This window comes from Salmo salar, chromosome 01 (assembly GCF_965601325.2).
Source record: "Salmo salar chromosome 01, fSalSal1, whole genome shotgun sequence".
In the NCBI taxonomy this organism is placed as follows: domain Eukaryota; kingdom Metazoa; phylum Chordata; class Actinopteri; order Salmoniformes; family Salmonidae; genus Salmo; species Salmo salar.
In genome coordinates this window covers 83,698,497-83,725,000 of record NC_138291.1, presented here as the reverse complement: position 1 = coordinate 83,725,000, position 26,504 = coordinate 83,698,497, and the positions used below count along the sequence as shown (strand labels likewise).

General features: G+C 44.1%; 1 protein-coding gene across 6 annotated transcripts in view; it reads left to right on the top strand.

Annotated features, from left to right (window-relative positions):
* Positions 1–26,504, top strand: part of rbfox3a (RNA binding fox-1 homolog 3a) — a 748,768-nt gene that overhangs the window by 679,864 nt on the left and 42,400 nt on the right. For 4 of the 6 annotated variants that reach the window (XM_014212871.3, XM_014212878.3, XM_014212840.3 and 1 more), the window contains 2 exons: positions 13,175–13,321; positions 26,061–26,114. In XM_014212871.3, the coding sequence (XP_014068346.1) occupies positions 13,175–13,321; positions 26,061–26,114 (201 nt within the window). The remainder of the gene's footprint in view (positions 1–13,174; positions 13,322–26,060; positions 26,115–26,504) is intronic. The other 2 variants (XM_082977478.1, XM_014212853.3) reach the window with 1 other exon arrangement.

The window sequence follows — 26,504 nt, the reverse complement described above, 5'->3', positions numbered from 1 at the left end:
GGGAGAGGGAGAGACGTAGAGAGAGAGACATGGAGAGAGAGGGAGAGAAGTAGAGAGAGAGAGACATGGAGAGAGGGAGATAAGTAGAGAGAGAGACATGGAGAGAGATGGAGAGAGAAACATGGAGAGAGAGGGAGAGAAGTAGAGAGAGAGAGAGACATGGAGAGAAAGGGAGAGGGAAAGAGAAACATGGAAAGAGAGGGAGAGGGAGAGAAGTAGAGAGAGAGAGACATGGAGAGAGATGGAGAGGGAGAGAAGTAGAGAGAGAGAGACATGGAGAGAGATGGAGAGGGAGAGAAGTAGAGAGAGAGACAGGGAGAGAGAGATACTTTGCTTCCCAACTCTACTTCTCCCCACAGGAGAGGAGCGAGAGAGGAAAGAGAGAGGGGGATTAAGGGGGAGGGAGAGAGTGATTACAAGCTTCACTCTGTCGATTGACATGCATGATCAGGGGCGGAGTCGGTTTTTTGGGGGCAGCGTTCACTTTTGTCCTCATGGTCATTGCGTTCCACTTAGCGAGGAAGTCCACCTTGTGTAGTGTATATCCACTAGCAGACTTGGGGAGGCAGAGTAGCTTACCAAGCAAGAGGGGCTGAGGCGCTCTTTGACTCTAGCTAGCGACGACATTTGTTCTCCAGTGTTATTAGTTATATTACAGCCTTTTTGTTTACTGAGGTGTTTGCTTTTCAACGCTACTTTTTAGCCACAGAAGCAAACTTCTATATGAATTGCAATTGCTAGAGCTTCAACAGCAAGTGTTTGAACTGCCCTTACAACTCAGGAAGAGAAAGGGAAGAAAAGGACTGAGAAAATGGAAAGTTTGTCCACTGAACACTACAAGAGGGGAAGATGAAGAACACGTCTCTTGTCCAACCTGTGCGAAGCGTTATTTTCTTCGGACGTCGGTTGCCAGATTTGACGACTTGCTTCAGTGGCGTTGGAATTGTCCATTTTGTTCAGGAGCTTAGGCAGTGAGTAATAAGGGCTTTTTCTCAATGGTCCTGATGGCACTCTTCCCTTTATCTTCTGCGATGCGATGTACCGCTTCACCATGATCGACGTGGGTGCATATGGTTGGGAGGGAGATGCGGAAATCTTCTCACAAAGCAAGTTCGGTTCCCAACTCATTGCAGGCCAGCTGCTGCTACCAAGACCAGAGTGCTTGCCGGGGGCCCAAACATGAGCCCATATGTCTTGGCGGGAAACGAGGCATTCCCTCTGAGGGTAAACCTGATGCGACCATATCCAGGTAAGATACGCTCAGTACATGTGAATATAGATACGATGGGAAAATTATACCAATATAAACATTGTAATTGTATGCCTCACATAAACGTGATCTGGCATCCCAGTAAGAGGATAGGGGCCTATGTCCAAAACATAGTCTACACAGTTGTTACAGTACACATTTGATAGCCTTCATGTTCCTTTCCGGTGCTAATGGAAATGTTTATTTTATTCAAAGGTTTCCGAGAACTGCTTTGGGATGGAGGATCGTGGGACGAGTCCTTGAGGTTGCCCCAGAGAAAGTTGTGAAGGCCGACTGCCTTTGCACCATAGACACTGCAGACACTGACAGCACAGAGTCATCAACACGGTACAGTACATCCACCTCACGTTTGTTGACCACTCCACACCCACTGGGGACCTGCGTCCGGGTGAGTTGTGACAGGTGGCACCGGCTTCCTGGACAGGGTAAACAGAGACAGGGCAACCAGAGTTGCTATAGACCTCAAGGACTACTTCCTCACACCAGCTGGTCGAGTGGCTTTCCAGGATGCTGCTATCACGCGTGGCAACCTACAGTAAATGTTGGCGTGTGGTTTGGAAATCATGTGCGCACATACAGTGCCTTCAGAAAGTATTCACACCCCTTGACTTTTTCCACGTTGTTGTGTTACAGCCTGAATTGATAATATTGAGAATTTTTATAAATGGCCTGCACACAATATCCAATAATGTCAAAGTGGAATTCAGTTTTTCAAAATGTTTACAAATGAATAAGTATTCAACCCCTTTGTTATGCCAAGCCTAAATAAATTGAGGAGTAAAAATGTGCTTAACAAGTCACATAATAAGTTGTGTGCAATACTCATCACTCTGTGTGCAATAATAGTGTTTGACATGATTTTTGAATGACTACCTCCTCTCTGTACCCCACACATACAATTATCAGTAAGGTCCCTCAGTCGAGCAGTGAATTTCAAACAGAGATTCAACCACAAAACCAGGGAGGTTTTTGATTGGTAGATGGGTCATAATAAAATAAAAACAGACATTGAATATTTCTTTGAGCAGGGTGAAGTTATTAATTACACTTTGGATGGTGTATCAATACACCCAGTCACTACAAAGATACAGGCGTCCTTCCTAACTCAGTTGCCTGAGAGGAAGGAAACCGCTAAGTGATTTCACGATTAGGCCAATGGTGACTTTAAAACAGATACGGAGTTTAATGGCTGTGATAGGAGGAATCAACTGAGGATGGCTCAACAACATTGTAGTTACTTCACAATAATAATCTAATTGACAGAGTGAAAAAAAGGAAGCCTGTACAGAATAAAAATATTCCAAAACATGCATCCTGTTTGCAACAAGGTACTAAAGTAATACTGCAAAAAAATGGACAAAGCAATTAACCTTTTGTCCTGAATATAAAGTGCTATGTTTGGGGCAAATCCAATATTACACATTACTGAGTACCACTCTCCATATTTTCAAGCATAATGGTGGCTGCATTATGTTATGGTTATGCTTGTAATCATTAAGGACTGCCAAGTTTTTCAGGATAAAAAAAAGGAACGGAATACAGCAAAGCACAGGCAAAATCCTAGAAAACCTGGTTCAGTCTGCTTTCCACCAGACATTGGGAGATGAATTTACCTTTCAGCAGGACAATAACCTAAAACACAAAGTCAAATCTACACTGGAGTTGCTTACCAAGAAAGAAAATGTTCCTGATTGGCCGAGTTAAAGTTTTGACTTAAATCTGCTTGGAAATCTATAGCAAGACCTGAAAATGGTTCTCTAGCAATGATCAACAAGCAATTTGAGTATTTAGAAAATAGTAACGGGCAAATGTTGCACAATCCAGGTGTGGAAAGCTCTTAGAGACTAACCTGGAAAGACTCACAGCTGTAATCACTGCCAAAGGTGATTCTAACATGTATTGACTCAGGGGGTTGAATACCTATCTAATCTAGATATATTAGTGTTTCATTTTTATAAGTGTTTAACCAATGTTAGAATTTTTCTTCCAATTTGACATTACAGAATATTTTGTGTAGATCGTTGACAAATAATGACATTTAAATCTATTTTAATCCCACTTTCTAACACAATAAAATTTGGAAAAGTCAAGAGGTGTGAATACTTTCTGAAGGCACTGGTTGATGGTTTAGCTGTTTGGATTATGCTGTTTTGACACTTTACAAATCACAATAAAGACATAATAACAGTCACTTCATCCTTGTGTTGTTATTTTTGTCATACATCTGTTGAATGGTAGACCCTGAAGACATTTACCTAACGTGTTATGTGTATTGGCCTTTCAATGAGGACATTCCTGCTATAATACACGGCTGGTACAGTACATGGGTGAGGATGGCTGTCCAGCTCTAGACATTAAAGACCTCCAAGACATTAACCTCATCTGTATAACTCAAAGTTTACTGAGTGACTGATTCAGAACAGTAATGTTTTCTGCTACAAGTACAGCTGACCAGACGAAGACATTTGCAGACCTTTTAGATATTTATTTAAAACAATGTAAAACACAGGGTGCCAGTAAGGAGATCATTTTGCCATGTCAAATGAAAGGTGCACTAAGAAGACTGTGGTCTCAAAAGGGGAAATAAGAGAAAAAAACACAAAGTTAACCAGTAAATTACCTACCACCTTAACATGTGATTGAGAAAATAACTAAGTATAAACATGTAAAAACCTACAGTAAATTACCAACCACCTTAACGTGTGAGTGAGAAAATAACAAAATATATTTTAAAAAAACTGTAAATTACCTACCACCTTAACATGTGAATGAGAAAATAACATTTTTTTTTTTTAAACAGGCAAAAAAAAAGTTATTACCCAGTAAAAAAGTTATTAAAGAAAACATGTTAACATACATCTCTACAAATGTGTTTAAAACACCTGTTTTGGGGGTGAGATGGAGGGCTCTGTCTAATTTGAGAGAGGACAGAGAGGACACACATCACTGATTGATGGTAAAAGTTTAAAAAAAGAATGAAAGTACATCGTCATGTCCCTGACAAACGGGATACATTGATCAGGAGGAATAGCATGACGTCGTAGACAGCCTTTGCTGGACATTGCCGATGTTTCTCTAACTCTTCTTTAGCTCATCGACCCGCTGCATAATGTCAGTGTCCAAAGGATCCTCAGCTGTTTATTTATTTCTTATTTCACCTTTATTTAACCAGGTAGGCCAGTTGAGAACAAGTTCTCATTTACAACTGCGACCTGGCCAAGATAAAGCAAAGCAGTGCGACAAAAACAACAACACAGAATTACACATGGAATAAATAAACGTACAGTCAATAACACAATAGAAAAAAAGAGAAAAAAATAACAAAGAATCTGTATACCGTGTGTGTGAATGAAGTAAGGAGGTAAGGCAATAAATAGGCCAATAGTGCTGAAGTAATTACAATTTAGCAATTTACACTGGAGTGATGTATGTGCAGATGAGGATGTGCAAGTAGAAATACTGGTGTGCAAAAGAGCAGAAAAACAAATATGGGGATGAGGTAGGTAGTTGGTTGGATGGGCTATTTACAGATGGGCTGTGTACAGCTGCAGCGATCGGTAAACTGCTCTGACAGCTGACTCTTAAAGTTCGCAAGAGAGATATAAGTCTCCAAATTCAGTGATTTTTGTAATTCGTTCCAGTCATTGACAGCAGAGAACTGGAAGGAAAGGCGGCCGAATGAGGTGTTGGCTTTGGGAATGACCAATGAAATATACCTGTTGGTACTACGGGTGGTACGGGTGGGTGTGCTATGGGTGGGTGTTGCTATGGTGACCAGTGAGCTGAGATAAGGCGGAGCTATACCTAGCAAAGACTTATAGATTACTTGGAGCCAGCTGTCCTCCTCTTCTGACCACTGGAGCTTAGTCGGGGAGATGGGGCGGAGGTTGATGGAGTTGCAGGGCAGAGGGCAAGGGTGTGCCTGGACGGTGCATTTGGGTGTTGGTGAGAAGGGCCTGGACTCTGAGGAGAGGGGCCAGGGAGGTGATGAACCGGGCCAGGGAGGTGATGAACCAGGCCAGGGAGATGGTGAACCAAGGGGCAATGAACAACCTGTACGGCTCTCGGGCTCAGCTCTGTCTCTGGCCAGTCCAAAACACCATCCCCTCCAACAATCTGCACACAATAACACCATAATGGCAAAGTGAAAACAGTTTTTTTTTTGCTAATGTATTAAAAATAAAAACAGAAATACCTTATTTACATAAGTCTTTACAGTGGGGGAAAAAAGTATTTGATCCCCTGCTGATTTTGTACGTTTGCCCACTAACAAAGAAATTATCAGTCTATAATTTTAATAGTAGGTTAATTTGAACAGTGAAAGACAGAATAACAACAAAAAAATCCAGAAAAACACATGTCAAAAATGTTATAAAATGATTTGCATTTTAATGAGGGAAATAAGTATTTGACCCCTCTGCAAAACATGACTTAGTACTTGGTGGCAAAACCCTTGTTGGCAATCACAGAGGTCAGAGGTTTCTTGAAGTTGGCCACCAGGTTTGCACACATCTCAGGAGGGATTTTGTCCCACTCCTCTTTGCAGATCTTCTCCAAGTCATTAAGGTTTCGAGGCTGACGTTTGGCAACTCGAACCTTCAGCTCCCTCCACAAATGTTCTATGGGATTAAGGTCTGGAGACTGGCTAGGCCACTCAAGGACCTTAATGTGCTTCTTCTTGAGCCATTCCTTTGTTGCCTTGGCCGTGTGTTTTGGGTCATTGTCATGCTGGAATACCCATTCACGACCCATTTTCAATGCCCTGGCTGAGAGAAGGAGGTTCTCACCCAAGATTTGACGGTACATAGCCCCGTCCATCGTCCCTTTGATGCGGTGAAGTTGTCCTGTCCCCTTAGCAGAAAAACACCCCCAAAGCATAATGTTTCCACCTCCATGTTTGACGGTGGAGATGGTGTTCTTGGGGTCATAGGCAGCATTCCTCCTCCTCCAAACACGGCGAGTTGAGTTGATGTCAAAGAGCTCCATTTTGGTCTCATCTGACCACAACACTTTCACCAGTTGTCCTCTGAGTCATTCAGATGTTCATTGGAAAACATCAGACGGGAATGTATATGTATTCCCGTGTGGCTCAGTTGGTAGAGCATGGTGATGGCAAAACCAGGGTTGTGGGTTTGTTTCCCATGGGGGACCAGTACAGAGAAAAACATTTATGAAATGTATGCATTCACTACTGTAAGTCGCTCTGGATAAGAGTGTCTGCTAAATGACTAAAATGTAAATGTATTCTTGAGCAGGGGGACCTTGTGGACGCTTCAGTCCTTCACGGCGTAGTGTGTTACCAATTGTTTTCTTGGTGACTATGGTCCCAGCTGCCTTGAGATCATTGACAAGATCCTCCCGTGTAGTTCTGGGCTGATTCCTCACCGTTCTCATGATCATTGCAACTCCACGAGGTGAGATCTTGCATGGAGCCCCAGGCCGAGGGATGTTGACAGTTCTTTTGTGTTTCTTCCATTTGCGAATAATCGCACCAAATGTTGTCACCTTCTCACCAAGCTGCTTGGCGATGGTCTTGTAGCCCATTCCAGCCTTGTGTAGGTCTACAATCTTCTCCCTGACATCCTTGGAGAGCTCTTTGGTCTTGGCCATGGTGGAGAGTTTGTAATCTGATTGATTGATTGCTTCTGTGGACAGGTGTCTTTTTTACAGGTAACAAGCTGCGGTTAGGAGCACTCCCTTTAAGAGTGTGCTCCTAATCTCAGTTCATTACCTGTATAAAAGACAACTGGGAGCCAGAAATCTTTCTGATTGAGAGGGGGTCAAAGACTTATTTCCCTCATTAAAATGCAAATCCATTTATAACATTTTTGACATGCGTTTTTCTGGATATTTTTGTTGTTATTCTGTCTCTCACTGTTCAAATAAACCTACCATTAAAATTATAGACTGATCCTTTCTTTGTCAGTGGGCAAACATACAAAATCAGCAGGGGATCAAATACGTTTTTCCCCCACTGTAGATCCTATGCTATGAGACTCGAAATTGAGCTCATGTGCATCCTGTTTCCATTGATCATCCTTGAGATGTTTCAATAACTTGATTGGAGTCCACCTGTGGTACATTTTATTGATTGGACATGATTTGGAAAGGTTCACACCTGTCTTTATTAGGTCTCACAGTTGACAGTGCATGTCAGAGCAAAGACCAAGCCATGAAGTCGAAGGAATTTTCCGTAGACCGAGCCAGGATTGTGTCGAGGCACAGATCTGGTGAAGGGTACCAAAACATTTCTGCAGCATTGAAGGTCCCCAAGAACACAGTCCCCAAGAACACAGTGGCCTCCATCATTCTTAAATGGAAGAACTTTGGAACGACCTAGACTCTTCCTAGAGCTGGTCGCCAGGCCAAACTGAGCAATCGTGGGAGAAGGGCCTTGCACTCCACCAATCAGGCCTTTATGGTAGAGTGGCCAGACATAAGCCACTCCTCAGTAAAAGGCACAGCCCGCTTGGAGTTTGTCACAAAGGCACCTAAAGGACTCTCTCTTGGCCTGATTTCCAAGCGTCACGTGTGGAGGAAACCTGGCACCATCCCTACGGTGAAGCTTGGTGGTGGCAGCATCATGCTGTGGGGATGTTTTTCAGAGGCAGGGACTGGGAGACTAGTCAGGATCGAGGGAAAGATAAGCTGAGCAAAGTACAGAGAGATCCTTGATGAAAACTTGCTCCAGAGCATTCAGGATCTCAGACTAGGGTGAATGTTCACCTTCCAACAGGACAATGACCCAAAGCACAGAGCCAAGACAACGCAGGAGTGGCTTCGGGACAAGTTTCTGAATGTCCTTGAGTGGCCCAGCCAAAGCCCGGACTTCAACCCGATCTAAAATCTCTGGAGAGACCTGAAAATTGCTGTGCAGTGATGCTCCCCATCCAACCTGACAGGGCTCAAGAAGATTTGCGGAGAAGAATGGGAGAAACTCCCCAAATACAGGTGTGCCAAGCTTGTAGCATCATACCCAAGAACACTCAAGGCTTTAAACGCTGCCAAAGATGCTTAAACAAAGTTCTGAGTAAAGAGTCTGAATACTTATGTAAATGTTATATTTCTGTTTTTTTTTAAGTAAATGTGCAAAAAGAAAAATTGTTTTTGCTTTGTCATTATTGGCTATTGTCTGTAGATTGATGAAGAAAAAATATATTTAGTCCATTTTAGAATAAGGCTGTAACGTAACAAAATGTGGAAAAGTCAAGGTGTCTGAATACTTTCCGATGTAATGTATTGTCATAAATAATGAAAATCTAAAGGCTAACAAGGATGGTGGAACCATTGATAGAGGGCTGTAGGAAGAACCTTTACATGATAAAATGGTTCTTGTTAAAAACCCTTCATAGAGGGTTCTAGTTAGAACCCGTCATAGTGTTCTAGGTAGAACCATATACAGGGGGTTCTATAAAGAACCCAAGAGGGTTCTAGGTAGCACCAACAAGGTTCCCCTATGGGCAGGGATGGGCAAAAATGACAAAATACAGATACAAAATACCATAAAGATCATTGTATCAACATAAACTGTACTGTATTTATATCCAAAAACAGCTTTTTACATTGGCGTGTGATGTTCAGAACATGCATTCCCACCAAAAACTTCCGGTGAATTTACTAAATTACTCATCATAAACGTTGACAAAATACATAACAATTATTTTAAGAATTATAGACACAAAACTCCTTTATGCAATCGCTATGTCAGATTTTAAAATAGCTTTTCGGCGAAAGCACATTTTTCAATATTCTGAGTACATAGCTCAGCCATCACGGCTAGCTATTTTGACACCCGCCAAGTTCGGGGCACACTAAGCTCAGAGTTAGTATTAGAAATATTGTATTACCTTTGCTGATCTTCGTCAGAATGCACTCCCAGGACTGCTACTTCCACAATAAATGTTGTTTTTGTTACAAATAATCCATAGTTATGCCAAAATACCTCCGTTTTGTTCGTGCGTTCAGGTCACTATCCAAAGGGTAATGCGCGAGCGCATTTTGAGACAACATTTTTTTAAATGTTCCATTACCGTACTTAGAAGCATGTCAAACGCTGTTTAAAATCAATTTTTATGGTATTTTTCTCGTAAAATAGCGATAATATTCCAACCGGACAATAGTGTATTCATTCAAAGAGGAAAAGAAAAAACTGCGTGCTCGCGGGAACGCGCATATCCAATCTCTTTGTCATCAGACAGACCACTGAGAAACTGAGCTACTATACTCTGCCCAGAGACAGAAGACGCCTCAATCCGCTTTCTGAAGGCTTTAGAGAGCCAATGAAAGCCTTAGAAAGTGCAACGTAACCCCACAGATACTGTAGTTTTGATAGAGAATCAAAAGAAGAACTACAAATTCTCAGACAGGCCACTTCCTGCTTGGAATTTTCTCAGGTTTTTGCCTGCCATACGAGTTCTGTTATACTCACAGACACCAGTCAAACAGTTTTAGAAACTTCAGAGTGTTTTCTATCCAAATCTACTAATAATATGCATATTCTCGTAGTAACCAGTTTAAATCGGGTCCGTTTTTTATCCGGCCGTGAAAATACTGCCCACTAGCCCAGACAGGTTAACTACCTTAGCCGAGCAAGTCACTTTGGATAAGCGTGCCTGCTAAATGACCAAAATGTAGACGTGATCGACCGGCTGAAATCGGTCTTATGTAACAAAATCTAAAATTGTATTTTACAAGAGATAAAAGTAGAGACTCAGAGCTACAAAATGAGATATCATACACTACAGTTGAGGAACAATTGGAAAGTAATTTTGCTTTGAAAGTTGATAAACTTGTAAACTCACTTTTGAGAAAATGGCCTTTGAATGTTTTGGTACTACTATTGCTTTGTTTTGGTACCTTCTTTGTCTACACCCATTCAGCATCGTTCACACCCTCTTAAACTTTAACCCCACCCATCTCTTTAAGGGATGATCTGAATGTACTAACAACAGCAGTCAATCACCCAAGCTAACTTGCTAGCTACTTCCAGACATCTAAGTGAGAGAGAACAGTTCACTGAACATTACTCGCCATAGCAGAGCTGGTTAGGCTGTTATGTTAACCAGAGTGTTGGTGACTGCAACTGTGCTGTCAGATTTTCCGGTTGAAATTTCAGAGCGTTTCGCATTCAGAGCGCACAGTGGACGCTCTGGCCGATGAGTTTACTGACATTTACTGACACCAGCCATATTCAACTGGTGTTGAGCATTGGTAAATTCATCAGTTATTCTGCGCTCTCTGGCGCACACAGATGAGAGTGCTCTGAAATCGGAGTAGATTCCTAGACTGAATTAACGAACGCACCCGAAATGGTTAGTTGCATACTGGAGTCTTTATTAAGACCAATAGCTAGCTAGGTAAACAATGAACCATAATCACAACTCATGACGTTACTACCCTGCATAAATTTGCAACCAACCAGGTTCAATGTTAGCTAGCTAAGCAAATAGCACTGAGATACAAATAGTAAGATTATGCAGGTAACGTTAGCTAGTGAGCCAGCGAACATTAGCTATGTGAAAATGAACATACCAAAATGAACTGCAAAGCACACTGTGTAATTTTTCGGGGCGGAGCGCATTAGAATAATTCTCAGCATTCTTCACAATTGTTCATTTTTACATATACATTTATATTTCGTTAGTTTAGCAGACACTTTTATCACACCATAGTGCTATCAGACTTCTGATGCCAATGCAGGGTGAAAGGGTGCCACAAAATGTGAACCACTATCAAAAATTGTATGGACAAGTATTTTGTATTTCGAAAATACAAATTACAGTATTTATAAAATACAAAATACATTGGAGTGTAGTTCAGCCCAGTGTAATACAAATGACAAAATACTCAGAAGTAATTCAAATACTAAAATATTCAAATGTCATCCTATGAGGACAAACCAAAGAATCCTGTATGGTCCTACTTAGCACTCACACTCACACGCAACCACCAGGATAGACAGAAGCTCAATCAGCACCCCTTCTCTGTCTCTCCTCTCCCTCTCTTTTCCCCTCTCTCTCCCTTCCTGCTCTTCCTCCCTCCTCCTCTCTCCTCCTCTCTCTCTCTCTCCCTCCTCCTCTCTCCTCCTGTCTGTATCAATGGCGCTGCCTTCAGCACTTCTCTCTCATTGATCGTGCTCTGAACCCTGGGATGTTTAGCTGACATCATCTCTTCATCTCTTCATCCCTCCTCCTGAATGTTATCCTAATTAATTATGTACATGAACTCCTCCAGCGTCCTCACTCTCTCTCGCTTGCTCGCTCTCTCTCGATCTCATTCTCGTGCTTTGTCTCTATTTTTCACCTTCTGCCTCTCTGTTTCTCTCTCTCTGTCTTTTCTCTTCCTTCCTTCCTTTCTTTCTCTTTCTCTCTCTCTCTTGTTCTGCCTCCCTCCTGGTTGCTCCTTCATATGAGAATAGGGTGGAGCATTTACAACAAAAACAAAGTAAAAGGAGTTCATTCAACATCTACCTATTGACAGTAGAAGGCTTTCCTTCTGATAGTATAAACCCACCTGGTAGTTTCATCTCAGGTAAGGCTTAAGTTGAGATATCTGTCCTCCAGAGGAGGCTGGTGAGGGGAGGATGGCTCATAGTAATGGCTGCAATGTAGTGAATGAAAATGTTTCAAAGAAACCATGTTTCAAGCCATTAATATGAGCTGAGTTAAAGTGCCACTAGCCACCACTGGTGTCCTCCCCACAATTGAACTCCGTTTCCCAGCGGCGTGTCTCTGTCTTATCTCAGGGCCTGTTTAGAGTGGTCCCCCGGGTGTTGGTAACAGAGATCCTCGTCGTCATGCTTACTCTGATAACTGTGAAGTAAATGGAGGTTGTCACGGCGACACCTCAAAGGGCCGTCCCTCTTGGAGACCTATCGCTGCCACTTTCTGCCAGTGATGGACAGATGATCACACTGGGTCTGAGGGATGAGAAGATGTCTGGATGAATCCCTAGTTCTCTCTCTCTCTCTCTCTCTCTCTCTCTCTCTCTCTTTACTTCTCTCCCTCTCTCTAATGCTATGTCACCCTCCGTTTCTCTCCGTCAATTCCTTCCTGTCGTTATACCTCTCTCACCATCGTTCCTCTTACTTTCCATCACTTTCTCTCTCTCACTTTCTTAATCTTTCTCTCTCTCTCTCTCTCTCTCTCTTTTTGTATTTCTCTCTCTCTCTTTTTTTTATCTCTCTCTCTCTTTCTCTCTCTCCCTCTTCCCCATCTCTCTATCTAATTGTAATATATGCTGTAGTCTAGACCTTTTTAGGTTGTTATATCTGTGTCCACTCCTCCCAGACAGCTTTCCTAATCTCCTGTGCCACATACAAATGCCAGGAGAGCAGAGAAAATAGCAAATACATGACCCCTCCAACCTGAGCCTCACACTAACCTACAGTATGACTAAGATATTCACACACTCTTAGGCTATGTCCCAAATGGCACCCTTTTCCCTATATAGCATATTACTTTTCACCAGAGCCTTAGGGCTCTGGTCAAAAGTAATGCACTATGTAGGGTATAGGGTGCCATTCTGGATGTTGTCTCTGGTCAAAAGTAATGCACTATGTAGGGTATAGGGTGCCATTCTGGATGTTGTCTAAGACATATTCACACACTCTTAGAGAACAGAGGCAGTTAAATATGAAATGTTTCTTTATTATTAAAAACCACTGTGATTTGGTTGGTATTGCATTATCATGTTTAAGTGTTTTAGCTTCAATCAAGGTACTTTAGAGTGTACAGTATGAGTTATGACTAGTGAGGTTTCGTGTCCCTCTCACACTCCCACGCTCACACTCTCTCTTTTCCAACCACCCAAACTCCACTCTATCATTTTATTTTTACAATACCCAAGATTCCAGTGTTCTTTAAGCTAGGAACAATTTTTTTTGTGGTCTGTGTTTCCCTCCAGCAGGCAGAAGAGGTTGCGCAAACGGAGGGCTCCCATCAGCTCCACCTGCAGCAGTGTGATTCATCAGAGAAGCAGCAGCCCAAACGGTTACATGTCTCCAACATCCCTTTCCGCTTCAGAGACCCAGACCTCAGGCAAATGTTTGGGGTGAGTAGCTAGCTATTACACACAAAATATATTGTAGCGACCTTAACCCAACACCTAGCGACTCGTCAAAGGTTTGGCCCTCTTGGCATAATGGTTAAGGTGTGGGCTTGACAGTCGCTGGACCTGGGATTGAGTCCTGATCAGTGGCTATGTTGGTGTACATACCAGATTGTGTGTTCTCACTGTTCAGAACGCACAGACCTGTCAATGGTTAACAAAACACATCAGTCTGGGACCGCATTGTTGAGCCGACCACGTCTCAGTCTCTCTGCATGTGGTTGTGTAATCCTCCCATCTACTCTTAGCTCTACAGGAACATCAAGTGCCACTTTGAGACTGTCCCCATTAAAGATGTATGGGCCCGGCACACCTTTTAGAGAGGAGGCCTAAATGATTCACGTCCTATCCTCCACATACCCTCTCCTCCTCAAATTAGAGACAAATATGAATCTTTCATCTCCGGGGCGTTACAGGGCCGTCGTCCTTAACCGTTCCTTGGAGAGAGAGGACATGTCACTAGACCTGTTTAAATTCCCAAGACTGTTGTAGCGGTTCTCAGAGCAGAACACGGTTCATTCACAGGGCTGTTTTAGAATTACACAATGATTCTAGAATAGTTTTTTTTTTTATTCTCTGCTTTGTGAAAGGCTTTGAAAAATGATTAATAAATATCTTAGAATGAAATATCTGACCCTGTGTGAGTTATTAGTGGCAACTTCTTCTTACTTGCTTAATTGTTTTTGTTCCTGGAGGAGCATAGTTCTAAAGATCTACAACGCTGCCGGTCTTGAGCTGCATTTCTTGCCTGTGGCCTTACAACCCAAACATCAACTTGTACCCACTCCTATGTAGTTGGAGTAGCAACTAGTGCAAGTCTGTCATGTTGTTTCCGAAGCGACTGCTTCTTATTCCAACAAAGTGACCAAGAAGTCCCCACAGGCATGCAGTATGACTGTAGAGCACAGAGCCAGCTAGCTTCTTCTCCCTGCCACAGACTTTGTGCATGTTTGATGAGTACAAGAAACAGAGAGCAAAGAACAATAAATCCAGAGAACACAGGGGGCTAGAACAAGAAAGACAGAGAACACAGTGGGCTAGAACAATAAATACAGAGAACACGGGGGGCTAGAACAATAAATACAGAGAACACATGAGGGCTAGAACAAGAAAGACAGAGAACACAGTGGGCTAGAACAATAAATACAGAGAACACAGGGGGCTAGAACAATAAATACAGAGAACACAGGGTCCTTGAACAAGAAAGACAGAGAACACGGGGGGCTGGAACAATAAATACAGAGAACACAGGGGGCTAGAACAAGAAAGACAGAGAACGCAGGGGGCTAGAACAAGAAAGACAGAACACGGGGCTAGAACAATAAATACAGAGAACACAGGGTCCTTGAACAAGAAAGACAGAGAACACAGGGGGCAAGAACAATAAATACAGAGAACACAGGGGGCAAGAACAATAAATACAGAGAACACAGGGGGCTAGAACAATAAATACAGAGAACACAGGGGGCTAGAACAATAAATACAGAGAACACAGGGGGCTAGAACAATAAATACAGAGAACACAGGGGGCTAGAACAATAAATACAGAGAACACAGGGGGCTAGAACAATAAATACAGAGAACACAGGGGGCTTGAACAAGAAAGACAGAGAACACAGGGGGCTAGAACAATAAATACAGAGAACACAGGGGGCTAGAACAATAAATACAGAGAACACAGGGGGCTTGAAGAAGAAAGACACACAGCGAGAGAGGACAGAAAGAAACAAACAACATGCAGGAGGGAGAGAGAGTGAAAGAGAGAGGAGAGACCCCCTGACAGACCGTTCCCTAATGGCCCAGAAATAGAAACATGTATCATGGAAATCCCCCCATAGTGTTTGAAGCTCTATAGCTTGTTAATACCAGACCAGTCTTTACAGTACAGTGTTTACTGGTGGCAGCCATATATATATATATATATATATATATATATATATATATATATATATATATACACACACACTACACTCAACACTAACTTTTTAAATAATAGGAGGCTGGAGATTTCTCCCCTGGTCCCCTGGCTTCTCAGATGGAGAGGAACATCTGTTGTGTGCGTGTGTGAATGTGTGAAGGCCTGGGACTCCTAACTCTCCAGTAACACTCCCCAGTCACTTACTGAAGTCTCCAAGTCACTGAGCTCTGCACCACAATTAACCAGAGACACTGAGAGAGGAGAGAGGAGAGAAGGATTAGAAGAGACAGACAATCTGCTAGCACTCACTACAATCAGCGATGCTCAGAGCGCGTCTAACCCTGTTAACAGTGGGTCGCACTGACATAGGCCCTGAAGACTTGGTGTCAGGAGGACTGGGCTACAAAAGTTGGTCAATCAAAACAAAGTCACATGTTTAGTCCTTTTTCTTGCACTTTAGAAAGTGAGCAACTCAAACTGTCCACTTTAGGTTTCCCAGGCAAGTTTCGGCTTGAAAAGTGAACTAACCAATTTGGTTCTTTGGTTCAATACTACAGTTGCAGACAAGGCAGTTAAGCATTTTGGTTAGTTAGTTGGTTGTTCGATTGTCTCTAGGGTGGTGGGATAGGATACGAAGGGAATGTAGAAGCTTTTCAGAGTTTACGCGCGCGGACGTACGCTCGCACCCACCCACCCACGCACCTCTTTGTCGATGGTCCAGTTTTAAGGATTAATCGTTGTGGGCAGGGCTGAAGCGCTGCATCCCAGATTCCATCAGGGTTCTGCCATTCCCACAATGGGCTCTAGTACCGCCCTCTCCCATTGCCTGTAAATGCTGCAATGAGAGACTGGCTCAATCTGCCATTACGACTCCGCTTGAGCACCACCACAATGCAAACAAAGGCCAGGCATTGCCAGGCATTATAGCAAATGGAATTTCCTTCCATTATAGCAAAAGTGAAGGCAATGACAAGGCATTGTAACATAGTCACACAAGGAAGTTATAACCAAGGGAATAATGCAGCAATCAAGTGTTTTCTTAGTGGATTCTTTTTAATGGTCCTTATTGTGACAATTTAGGTCCTTATCAGAAAATGGACAGAAATAATAATAATACAGTTTAAAAACTCAGCTGTGTGGTCGGTGCTTCTACACGAAGCAGACCAGAGATGGGAAGTAGTTCTGTTACTTTTGACTAATTTGTAATTTGTATTTCACCGCCCTGAACTACATCGAGACCTATAATTTGTATTTAAAAAAATAAATAAAATACTAAATACTTTTCTATAAAAAATACAAATATAACGTTTCACAATTGTGTGGCCCCCTCTCACCCAGCATTGGTATCAGAAGTCTGATGGCACTATGGTGTGATAAGAGTGTCTGCTAGATGACCAAAATGTGAATGTAAATGTAAATATGAACACTTGCAAAGCATGCTGGGTATTTGTGCTCTATTCAATCCACATCGCGGAAGTTCAGCTTTACAGCGTGATTGAAATTTAAAGGCAATTTTCTCACTTTAGTCGAGATTGCATTCACGGTAAACTCTTCATATGTTGGCTAAATAGAAAACGACTTAAATATTTATTTAGCGGAATCTGTATCATCTTTACAGATTGAATGGAGTCCTTAATATAAAACAAGGCCAATAACAACACCCAGTGTTTCTTGTTCATTTTCACATTTATGTTTACATTTTGGACATTTAGTAGACACTTATCCAGAGTGTCTTAAAGTCAGTGAATTCAACTAAGGTAGATAAACAACCACATATCACAGTCTTAACAAGTAAAACAAATGTGTTACGGTTACTTGGAATGTTGTTTTAGTGAAGGCGTGTAAATACCTCCATGTACTGGCATTTTATCAAACTACAATGCTTTGCAAAGGTATTTTGATACATTGGTCTTTGGAGTTTCTTGCATTTGTAACAAGATACATAACAATAAACATTTTGCACATCTCTGACGCGGACACAAAAAGAGGGAATGTATGAAAAGAATAAAATAGCAGGGGTTCATTACCCAAACTTATTTGAGTTTAATTCATAATTAGAAAAACACATCTAGGAGGAAATTACAACGATGAGCATGAGGGCTTAATGGTATAGTGATAATTGGGATTCAAAGCCCCACTTCACTGATTCAATTCTCTCATTCTCTCAACAGCGTGTCGGAGATCTCTAATCTCAACGTCTGCATCCGAAATGGCACACTATTAGGATGCCATTTGGGATGATACCAAAGCTTAATACCTTGGATATATCAGCGAGGGGTTGAGACCTCCCTACATGCATTGAGGCCTCCTTTACCATTAAAGTGTTTGATAGCTCTCTCAGAAGATCAGAAACTCTGAAACTATCCAACTGGGAAACTCTGGAAGTTTGGGTGCTACTTTCATGTCTCGGAAATGATCTGAAATAGGATATTCAACATTTCAAAACACCAGGCACTTAGGCTTCAGATATAAAGTATTAGCGGGGGTTTTACCCCCAATTTTCCCTATTGTCAGTTCTTCTGATTTCAAAGGAGCACATGAATATTGCATGACACAGGGAGCCAGAATGGCTTCCACTAGACCCTAGCTGTGCCCCAGTCGCTTCAGGAGCCTGTTCATTTTGCACCACACTGAGAGAAACAGGCTAATATACTGTCCCCAGTGCCATTGCTATGTTTAATTAATAACCAGACACTTAGAGAGCCAGCCGCAAGAGGGTTCTTCCTGTCACACTCCCAGAGGTAGGGTCCTAAATTAGTCATTACTGTAGTGTGTGCATGCACACATGCACACGCACACGCACACATGCCCATCCACGCATGCACACACACACCTCCCCCCGACACACACACCTTTGGCCCACCTCAGCAGTCTGTGTGTGTGTGCGTGTGTGTTTCTCTCTCTCGAGGAGCGAGGCGTACATCACAGGTCCGCTAATGGACTTTTAATGATACCTTCCTTCCTCTGCCTAATCACCTTTTTAGAAGCCCCAGCCTTCCAGGGAGAACCCCCATCTTTCCATCCTGCTGCAGCAGCATTCCTAACAGAACAGGGAATCATGTCAGTCGGAAGCTTCTTACGTTCTGATTAGCCATTTTATTCCGTAAGGCTCCATTCCATCCTGCTCCACCATTTGGCCTTTGAGATTGTGTGTAATTCTAATCCCTCCATGTAATTTACAATAACAAATCAGTGTAGAGATGAACATGTGTGCCGTAATGGTATCAGAGGGGGATAGATAGGACAGCTAAACCCAGAGCTTCTATTGCAGTCTCCCCTTGATGCCAATTCATTAGTGGCCTGATTAAAGTCAATTTACTACAGTGTTTATTTAGCAAGAAGAATACTTTATTATTGCCTGTTAAGGAGCAGTTCCCGCTCTTTTTCTCTCTCGCTCTATCTCACACACACACACACTCACACACACACACATACATATGCACACACGCACACACACACATCACTTTGTTTACAGTGCATTTAATCTGCACCCCAGGCCCATTAGCACAGGTATAAACTGTTAGCATCATCAGCTTCTACAGTGTGTTGGGCTAAACAAGTCATTCACTATGAGAGGAGGACGCTACGATGCTAACCAGTCTAAGTATATGAGGAGCACCATCACGCTGCGATCATACAACATGCAGTGTGTGTTTGATTTACTGCTCCTCACAACGAAAACAGCTTTAATCTGAACTAATGGAGGAGACTGAGTCGAGCAACAGCTGTGAGAGAATGGATGAATGTGAATTGAGGAGGAAGAGAGGGGGAGGAGGAGGAAGTGGAGGAGGAAAGTGCTGCTGTGCTTGCCTGAATAAAGTGAAGGAGAACGACTGGTGGAGAACGAGTGATGGAGAACGAGTGATGGAGAACGAGTGATGGAGAGAGGAGGATTTTGTTTTCAGTGTAACATATCTGGCGTTGATTCAGGTGTTAAATGAACTCTGTAAGTGTTACATTAACACTCATTGGTGTAAAATAACCACACTGTTGGTGCTTATAACCAGAGTTGAGTGTGAGAGTGTGATTGTGTTAGTTTTACTCTGTGGAGAGTAAAACGTTGACATCAAAAACATGTCCATCATTATTATATTTCCCAGCATGCTCTACTGCAGGTAGATTTTTTGATGAGTGTTTTGATTAATATTTTGCTACATAAAGATAAATAACGTACAGTTTTAACATTACATACGATTTTTCGCAAAAACAAATTCTGAACTAATCTAGTTAGTGCGATTTATTGCACCCGTTACTGAAATGGTTGTTCCAGTTTAATGGTTTAGTTAGTCTCCTTTTTCAATGTTAATGACCCTAACAGTCATTCTGAATGCAGTTTGTGGCCGAATTATGTTGAATATCTTAACTCTGGCAAGATTTCAATAGGAATTATTCATCAATTTGCAAGCCAGCATAATGTGACTTGCAAGCTGGAGGTGGCCTTTTAAGAAGGACTTTCAGGTAACTTGATTAAAAGAAAAAAAAGGCCTTACGAGACATGCATCGTCTTGGACAGTTACATTTTAATTATACTATTCACTTAACTGACTTGGTGAAGGCCACAGGACAGAAAATGAATGAATTCAACAGCCATGTCATCAACAAATACAGTCATAGGTGGTTACTCACTTGAAAAGGCAAGGCACACTGGGAAATTATATTGAGACATGGCTTGGTGGGGGCTTGGCTTTCAGTTAGTTATTTTTGGCCACCCCTGAGTAGAAGTGTTGTACCAGTTTAAATGGTCTATGGTTATGTTTGAGTGTGTCTGCTGCCTGTTCTGAAGTCTTACATAAGGGCATGTGACCCTAAACAGTTGCAAATAATGTTGTTATGTCCGTAAATCAACACCAAGTGGCCTCTTAAAGAAATACTAACTTATTTGCGTAATGGTTAAAAATACTACGTTAGGTGTTATTGCATAACAGCATTGGTGCAGACTATATACACGTCCTACTCTTAGAAATACTAAAGGAGGTGTATAACAGCCTCAGCACTAGGCGTGGACCAATATACACATTGGCCTAGTGTTAAATTTAACACGGTCAGTGTTGAGTCAACCCTGGAGAATTTGCTGTGTGGAGTTAGAGAGTGCCTGCCGAAAGAAAGTGATGAAGAAGGAATGATCGAGAGAGAGGAAGTGGAGGAGACCGCTTGGCTGAAGAAAGTGATGGTGACCAGACAAGCTTTACATAGGGGAAGACGGGACTGTCTTTGATTTGAGTTAACATGCTACAGCACAGACCTCCTCTCTCTCTCTCTCTCTCTCTCTCTCTCTCTCTCTCTCTCTCTCTCTCTCTCTCTCTCTCTCTCTCTCTCTCTCTCTCTCTCTCTCTCTCTCTCTCTCTCTCTCTCTCTCTCTCTCTCTCTCTCTCTCTCTCTCTCCCCATCTGTCTCTCTTCCATCAACCAGGTGATCAATTCCATTGAGCTTGCGCTTCTGCTGAGTAAGGCGGGACAAGGCTGTGTGTGTGTGCATCCATGCGTGTGTGTGTCCATGCAACCTGATACACAGCCTCTCGGCCTCTCTCTCGCCGTCCCTCCCTTAGTCTGACAAGGTAATTAGTTAGAATGAAATAACGTGTCCATTGTAGACAACAATTAACCGTTGCTTTCATCCCAGTCATTAGGAAGAGTGGAGGTTTTCTTTCATTCTGCTGTGTCTCTAATGATCCCACAGCCTTCCCACTCGCCCGCCTTAAGCCCAGTTAAAACGCCTCGCGCGCGCACAAAGCCGACCGCCAATTAGGTGTTTTTGTCCTTTTGAGGAAGAAGAAAGGAGAGGGGCGGAGAGGGACATGGAAGTGGAAAAGAGAGTGAGGGAGACATACAAATCAGTTGTTAACTGGGACGTGTTTTTGTTTTGTTTTTTTCACCCCTTTTTTCATGATATCCAATTAAGATCTTTCTCATCGTCGCAACTCCACAACGGACTCGGGAGAGGCGAAAGTAGAGTCATGTGTCATCTGAAACATGACCCGCCAAACCGCGCTTCTTATCATCCGCCCGCTTAACCCGGAAGCCAGCTGCATCAATGTGTTGCAGGTGCCCAGCCCACCACAAGGAGTCACTAGAGCGTGATGAGCCACTCGGGAGGTCCGTGTGGTTTTCTTATTTCGATTATCTGCAGTTAGATGGCTGGCAGGCCACAAACTGGGGCACTTTTCTTCTCTCCTCCTGCAAATCGCTGCTGCAGCACTACTCCTCTCTCTGTTGTCCGTATGTACAGGGCATCGCCCAGACCTCTCTGTTGTCCGTATGTACAGGGCATCGCACAGACCTCTCTGTTGTCCGTATGTACAGGGCATCGCACAGACCTCTCTGTTGTCCGTATGTACAGGGCATCGCACAGACCTCTCTGTTGTCCGTATGTACAGGGCATCGCACAGACCTCTCTGTTGTCCGTATGTACAGGGCATCGCACAGACCTCTCTGTTGTCCGTATGTACAGGGCATCGCACAGACCTCTCTGTTGTCCGTATGTACAGGGCATCGCCCAGACCTCTCTGTTGTCCGTATGTACAGGGCATCGCCCAGACCTCTCTGTTGTCCGTATGTACAGGGCATCGCACAGACCTCTCTGTTGTCCGTATGTACAGGGCATCGCACAGACCTCTCTGTTGTCCGTATGTACAGGGCATCGCACAGACCTCTCTGTTGTCCGTATGTACAGGGCATCGCACAGACCTCTCTGTTGTCCGTATGTACAGGGCATCGCACAGACCTCTCTGTTGTCCGTATGTACAGGGCATCGCACAGACCTCTCTGTTGTCCGTATGTACAGGGCATCGCACAGACCTCTCTGTTGTCCGTATGTACAGGGCATCGCACAGACCTCGTGGGCCCCCCTGCCTTGCGGCAGCAGCAGGTGTGCTACGCCAGTGGATGGAGTTGGTCAAAGAGTTGTTAATGCAGCCGCTTCTCTCTATGTCTTTCTTCCTCTCTCGGCTGCACGTATCAGCCAATCAGAACTAATATTGATGATGACGTAAATCAAGTGTTAATCAAATGGTATGCAGCTGTGGCAGCACTGTTGATGTTTTAACTAGGTAGCTAGCTACACACACAGGACCGGTAACCGCATCTCAAGCCATGCATGTTTGGATACTGAGTGTGCGTAATGTCAATATAGGCCAGGCTGGGAAACAGTCAGGCATGCTCCATACAGCGCTAACCAACAGATGCAAACAATGGACAGGGTGGCGAACTCTACCACGTCACTTCCACTTGCAGGCAATGGGTTCAGAACAACTACGTCAAAAACGTAATACAAACAAATTATATATATATATATATATATATATATATATATATATATATATATATCACTACCCAAAAGGGCACTTGGTGAGTGGGAGGGAAAAGGGGCATGTGTTGGGCACAGGTTGCCTCCTATCTGTGCACATGGCTGTGTATGTACCACCATGTACTGTACCCACATACACTGACCTCTCCTTTCACCCTCTACTTACCTCTTAGAATCCAAATGAATGTATTTTTGGGCAGATGGTTGTTGGGTTTAGTATGTTTGGGATAGTGGACAGAGGAAGAGTGAGTGTATAGGCTTTTCTCAATAGATTTTTCTCAACTCCTGTCTCATATCCTCTCTCATGTCCTCTCTCATGTCCACTCTCATGTCCTCTCTCATGTCCACTCTCATGTCCTCTCTCATGTCCTCTCTCATGTCCTCTCTCATATCCTCTCTCATATCCTCTCTCATGTCCTCTCTCATGTCCTCTCTCATGTCCACTCTCATGTCCTCTCTCATGTCCACTCTCATGTCCTCTCTCATGTCCACTCTCATGTCCTCTCTCATGTCCTCTCTCATGTCCACTCTCATATCCTCTCTCATGTCCACTCTCATGTCCTCTTTCATATCCACTCTCATGTCCTCTCTCATGTCCTCTCTCATGTCCTCTCTCATGTCCTCTCTCATATCCTCTCTCATGTCCACTCTCATGTCCTCTTTCATATCCTCTCTCATGTCCTCTCTCATGTCCTCTCTCATGTCCACTCTCATGTCCTCTTTCATATCCTCTCTCATGTCCTCTCTCATGTCCTCTCTCATGTCCACTCTCATGTCCTCTCTCATATCCTCTCTCATGTCCACTCTCATGTCCTCTTTCATATCCACTCTCATGTCCTCTCTCATGTCCTCTCTCATGTCCTCTCTCATGTCCACTCTCATGTCCTCTCTCATGTCCACTCTCATGTCCACTCTCATGTCCTCTTTCATATCCTCTCTCATGTCCACTCTCATGTCCACTCTCGAAAAGGTCTAAAGGCAGTCGAGGAGAAGCAGCACTGAGAGGGAACGTGGATGAAAATGTGCTGGTATGAAATGAGACTCTCCTTCTCCACTCACGCGCCATCAGGCAATTGACGTTTACAGGAGGTGGAGATAATACGGTGTGAGATGTGGTGGAGCACGGTGAGACGGTGACCTTGCCAGTGCTCTGCTGGCACTACCTCAGATTAGATGCCATGTTTATTTATTTATTGAAATCAACTACTTGATTCAAGGTCTTGTTACGAGGAGACCAAGGCTGTGGCTGCATTTCCATAAGACTGGGGAGAAGAGGGTGGGGAGGTAGAGACTGGGGAGAAGAGGGTGGGGAGAAGGGAGAGGGGAGGTAGAGACTGGGGAGAAGAGGGTGGGGAGAAGGGAGAGGGGAGTTGGAGACTGGGGAGAAGAGGGTGGGGAGAAGGGAGAGGGGAGGTAGAGACTGGGGAGAAGAGGTTGGAGAGAAGAGGGGAGGGGAGTTGGAGACTGGGGAGAAGAGGTTAGAGAGAAGGGAGAGGGGAGGTAGAGACTGGGGAGAAGAGGTTGGAGAGAAGAGGGGAGGGGAGTTGGAGACTGGAGAGAAGAGGGTGGAGAGAAGGGAGAGGGGAGGTAGAGACTGGGGAGAAGAGGGTGGGGAGAAGGGTGAGGGGAGTTGGAGACTGGGGAGAAGAGGGTGGGGAGAAGGGAGAGGGGAGGTAGAGACTGGGGAGAAGAGGGTGGGGAGAATGGAGAGGGGAGGTAGAGACTGGGGAGAAGAGGGTGGGGAGAAGGGAGAGGGGAGGTAGAGACTGGAGAGAAGAGGGTGGGGAGAAGGGAGAGGGGAGGTAGAGACTGGGAAGAAGAGGGTGGGGAGAAGGGAGAGGGGAGGTAGAGACTGGGGAGAAGAGGGTGGGGAGAAGGGAGAGGGGAGGTAGAGACTGGGGAGAAGAGGGTGGGGAGAAGGGAAAGGGGAGTTGGAGACTGGGGAGAAGAGGGTGGGGAGAAGGGAGAGGGGAGGTAGAGACTGGGGAGAAGAGGGTGGGGAGAAGGGAGAGGGGAGGTAGAGACTGGGGAGAAGAGGGTGGGGAGAAGGGAAAGGGGTGTTGGAGACTGGGGAGAAGAGGGTGGGGAGAAGGGAGAGGGGAGGTAGAGACTGGGGAGAAGAGGGTGGGGAGAAGGGAGAGGGGAGGTAGAGACTGGGAAGAAGAGGGTGGGGAGAAGGGAGAGGGGAGGTAGAGACTGGGGAGAAGAGGGTGGGGAGAAGGGAGAGGGGAGGTAGAGACTGGGGAGAAGAGGGTGGGGAGAAGGGAGAGGGGAGGTAGAGACTGGGGAGAAGAGGGTGGGAGAAGGGAGAGGGGAGGGAGAGACTGGGGAGAAGAGGGTGGGGAGAAGGGAGAGGGGAGGTAGAGACTGGGGAGAAGAGGTTGGAGAGAAGAGGGGAGGGGAGTTGGAGACTGCTCCTGCTGCCATTAGAAGTGGGATCAGATAACGGCCTAGAGGATCCAGCCGGCAACCGCCCGTTGACCAGGCGAGATGATGACCAGTATGACAGCTAATTACGACCATCGTATTCATCACCCCAGATAATAAACAAATGTATGGTTTATCATTAGCCTTGATGGGCTATTCCCTCCATTTCTCCAATCCTCCACTCCTCATTTCCCATTCCATCTCTCTCTTTTTTTAATTGGGAAAGGGTTCTTGTGGCCTCTAAAAATAGGTTCATATAGCTTTTTATCAGGAGGGGACACAGAGAGAGGCAGTAGAAAGAAAACAAGATGATGACTGTCATTAAGACCACTGGTGCGTGCTGAGAGCTTTGCTATAGTATGCAGATTTACACACCAATGCTCATTAACGCTACTGCTCACATTACATTGCCTTTCTAGCCATAGCCGTGACGCAGAACAATAAGTGTATTTTTTATTAAGAGAGAGGGAAAGAAACATAGCATTTAAAAGTGAATGGCTTTTTTATTAATCTCATTGTTAGTAGATGAAAGGAGTTTGTTAATTCAGGGGGATGAGTGTTTGACCTTTGCAGTCTAGTTTTAGCAGTGTTCGAGGTGTATGGTGCTGTGTGCTTTTTATTAGGTTTGGGTTCACTGTGTAACGGAGCGTGCCAATGCTGCAACCAACCGGTCGAAACTCCTGCCAAATGTGACATGTTCTAATGATTTTCTCTTCTCTCTCTTTCTCTCTCCTGTCTCTTTCTCCCCTCTACCCTTTTCTCATACTCTCCCCCCCACTCTCTCTCTCTCTCTCTCTCTCTCTCTATCATGTCTCTTTCTCCCCTCTACCCTTTTTAATGCCCTTCATCCCACCCTCTCTCTCTCTCTCCCTCTCTCTCTCTCTTTCTCTCTCCTGTCTCTTCCTCCCCTCTCTCTTTCTCTCTCCTGTCTCTTCCTTCCCTCTCTCTCTCTCTTTCACTCTCCTGTCTCTTTCTCCCCTCTACCGTTTTCGCATACTCTTCCTCCCCTCTCTCTCTCTCTCTCTCTCTCTGCAGCAATTTGGGAAGATTTTAGACGTGGAAATAATTTTTAACGAGCGAGGTTCCAAGGTAAGTGTGCCGTAACTAGTGTCACTTAATTTCTCTCTCTCTCTCTCTCTCCCTCTCTCTCTCTCTCTCTCTCTCCCTCTCTTGCTCTCTCTCCTTCTCTTCATCCCTCTCTCCCCAGGTCCCTACCTCCTCAGGGTAATAATTACTTGGCTTTACTTTGGCTCCTCTGCCTTTAGGCAACGTTTGCTATTGTACCCTCCTGCCATACATTGTGACATACAGTACCACGCTGCCATTTAGCTCAATACTGACACTTGCCTCGTTTCCATACATACAGCTTGTCCAGTAAGCTTCATGCTGACAGTGTTAATCCTGACTTACTGAGCAGTATGAATCTTCCAACTCACCTCCTTACCACTCCATGGTACAGTAATACTCACTTCTCAAACA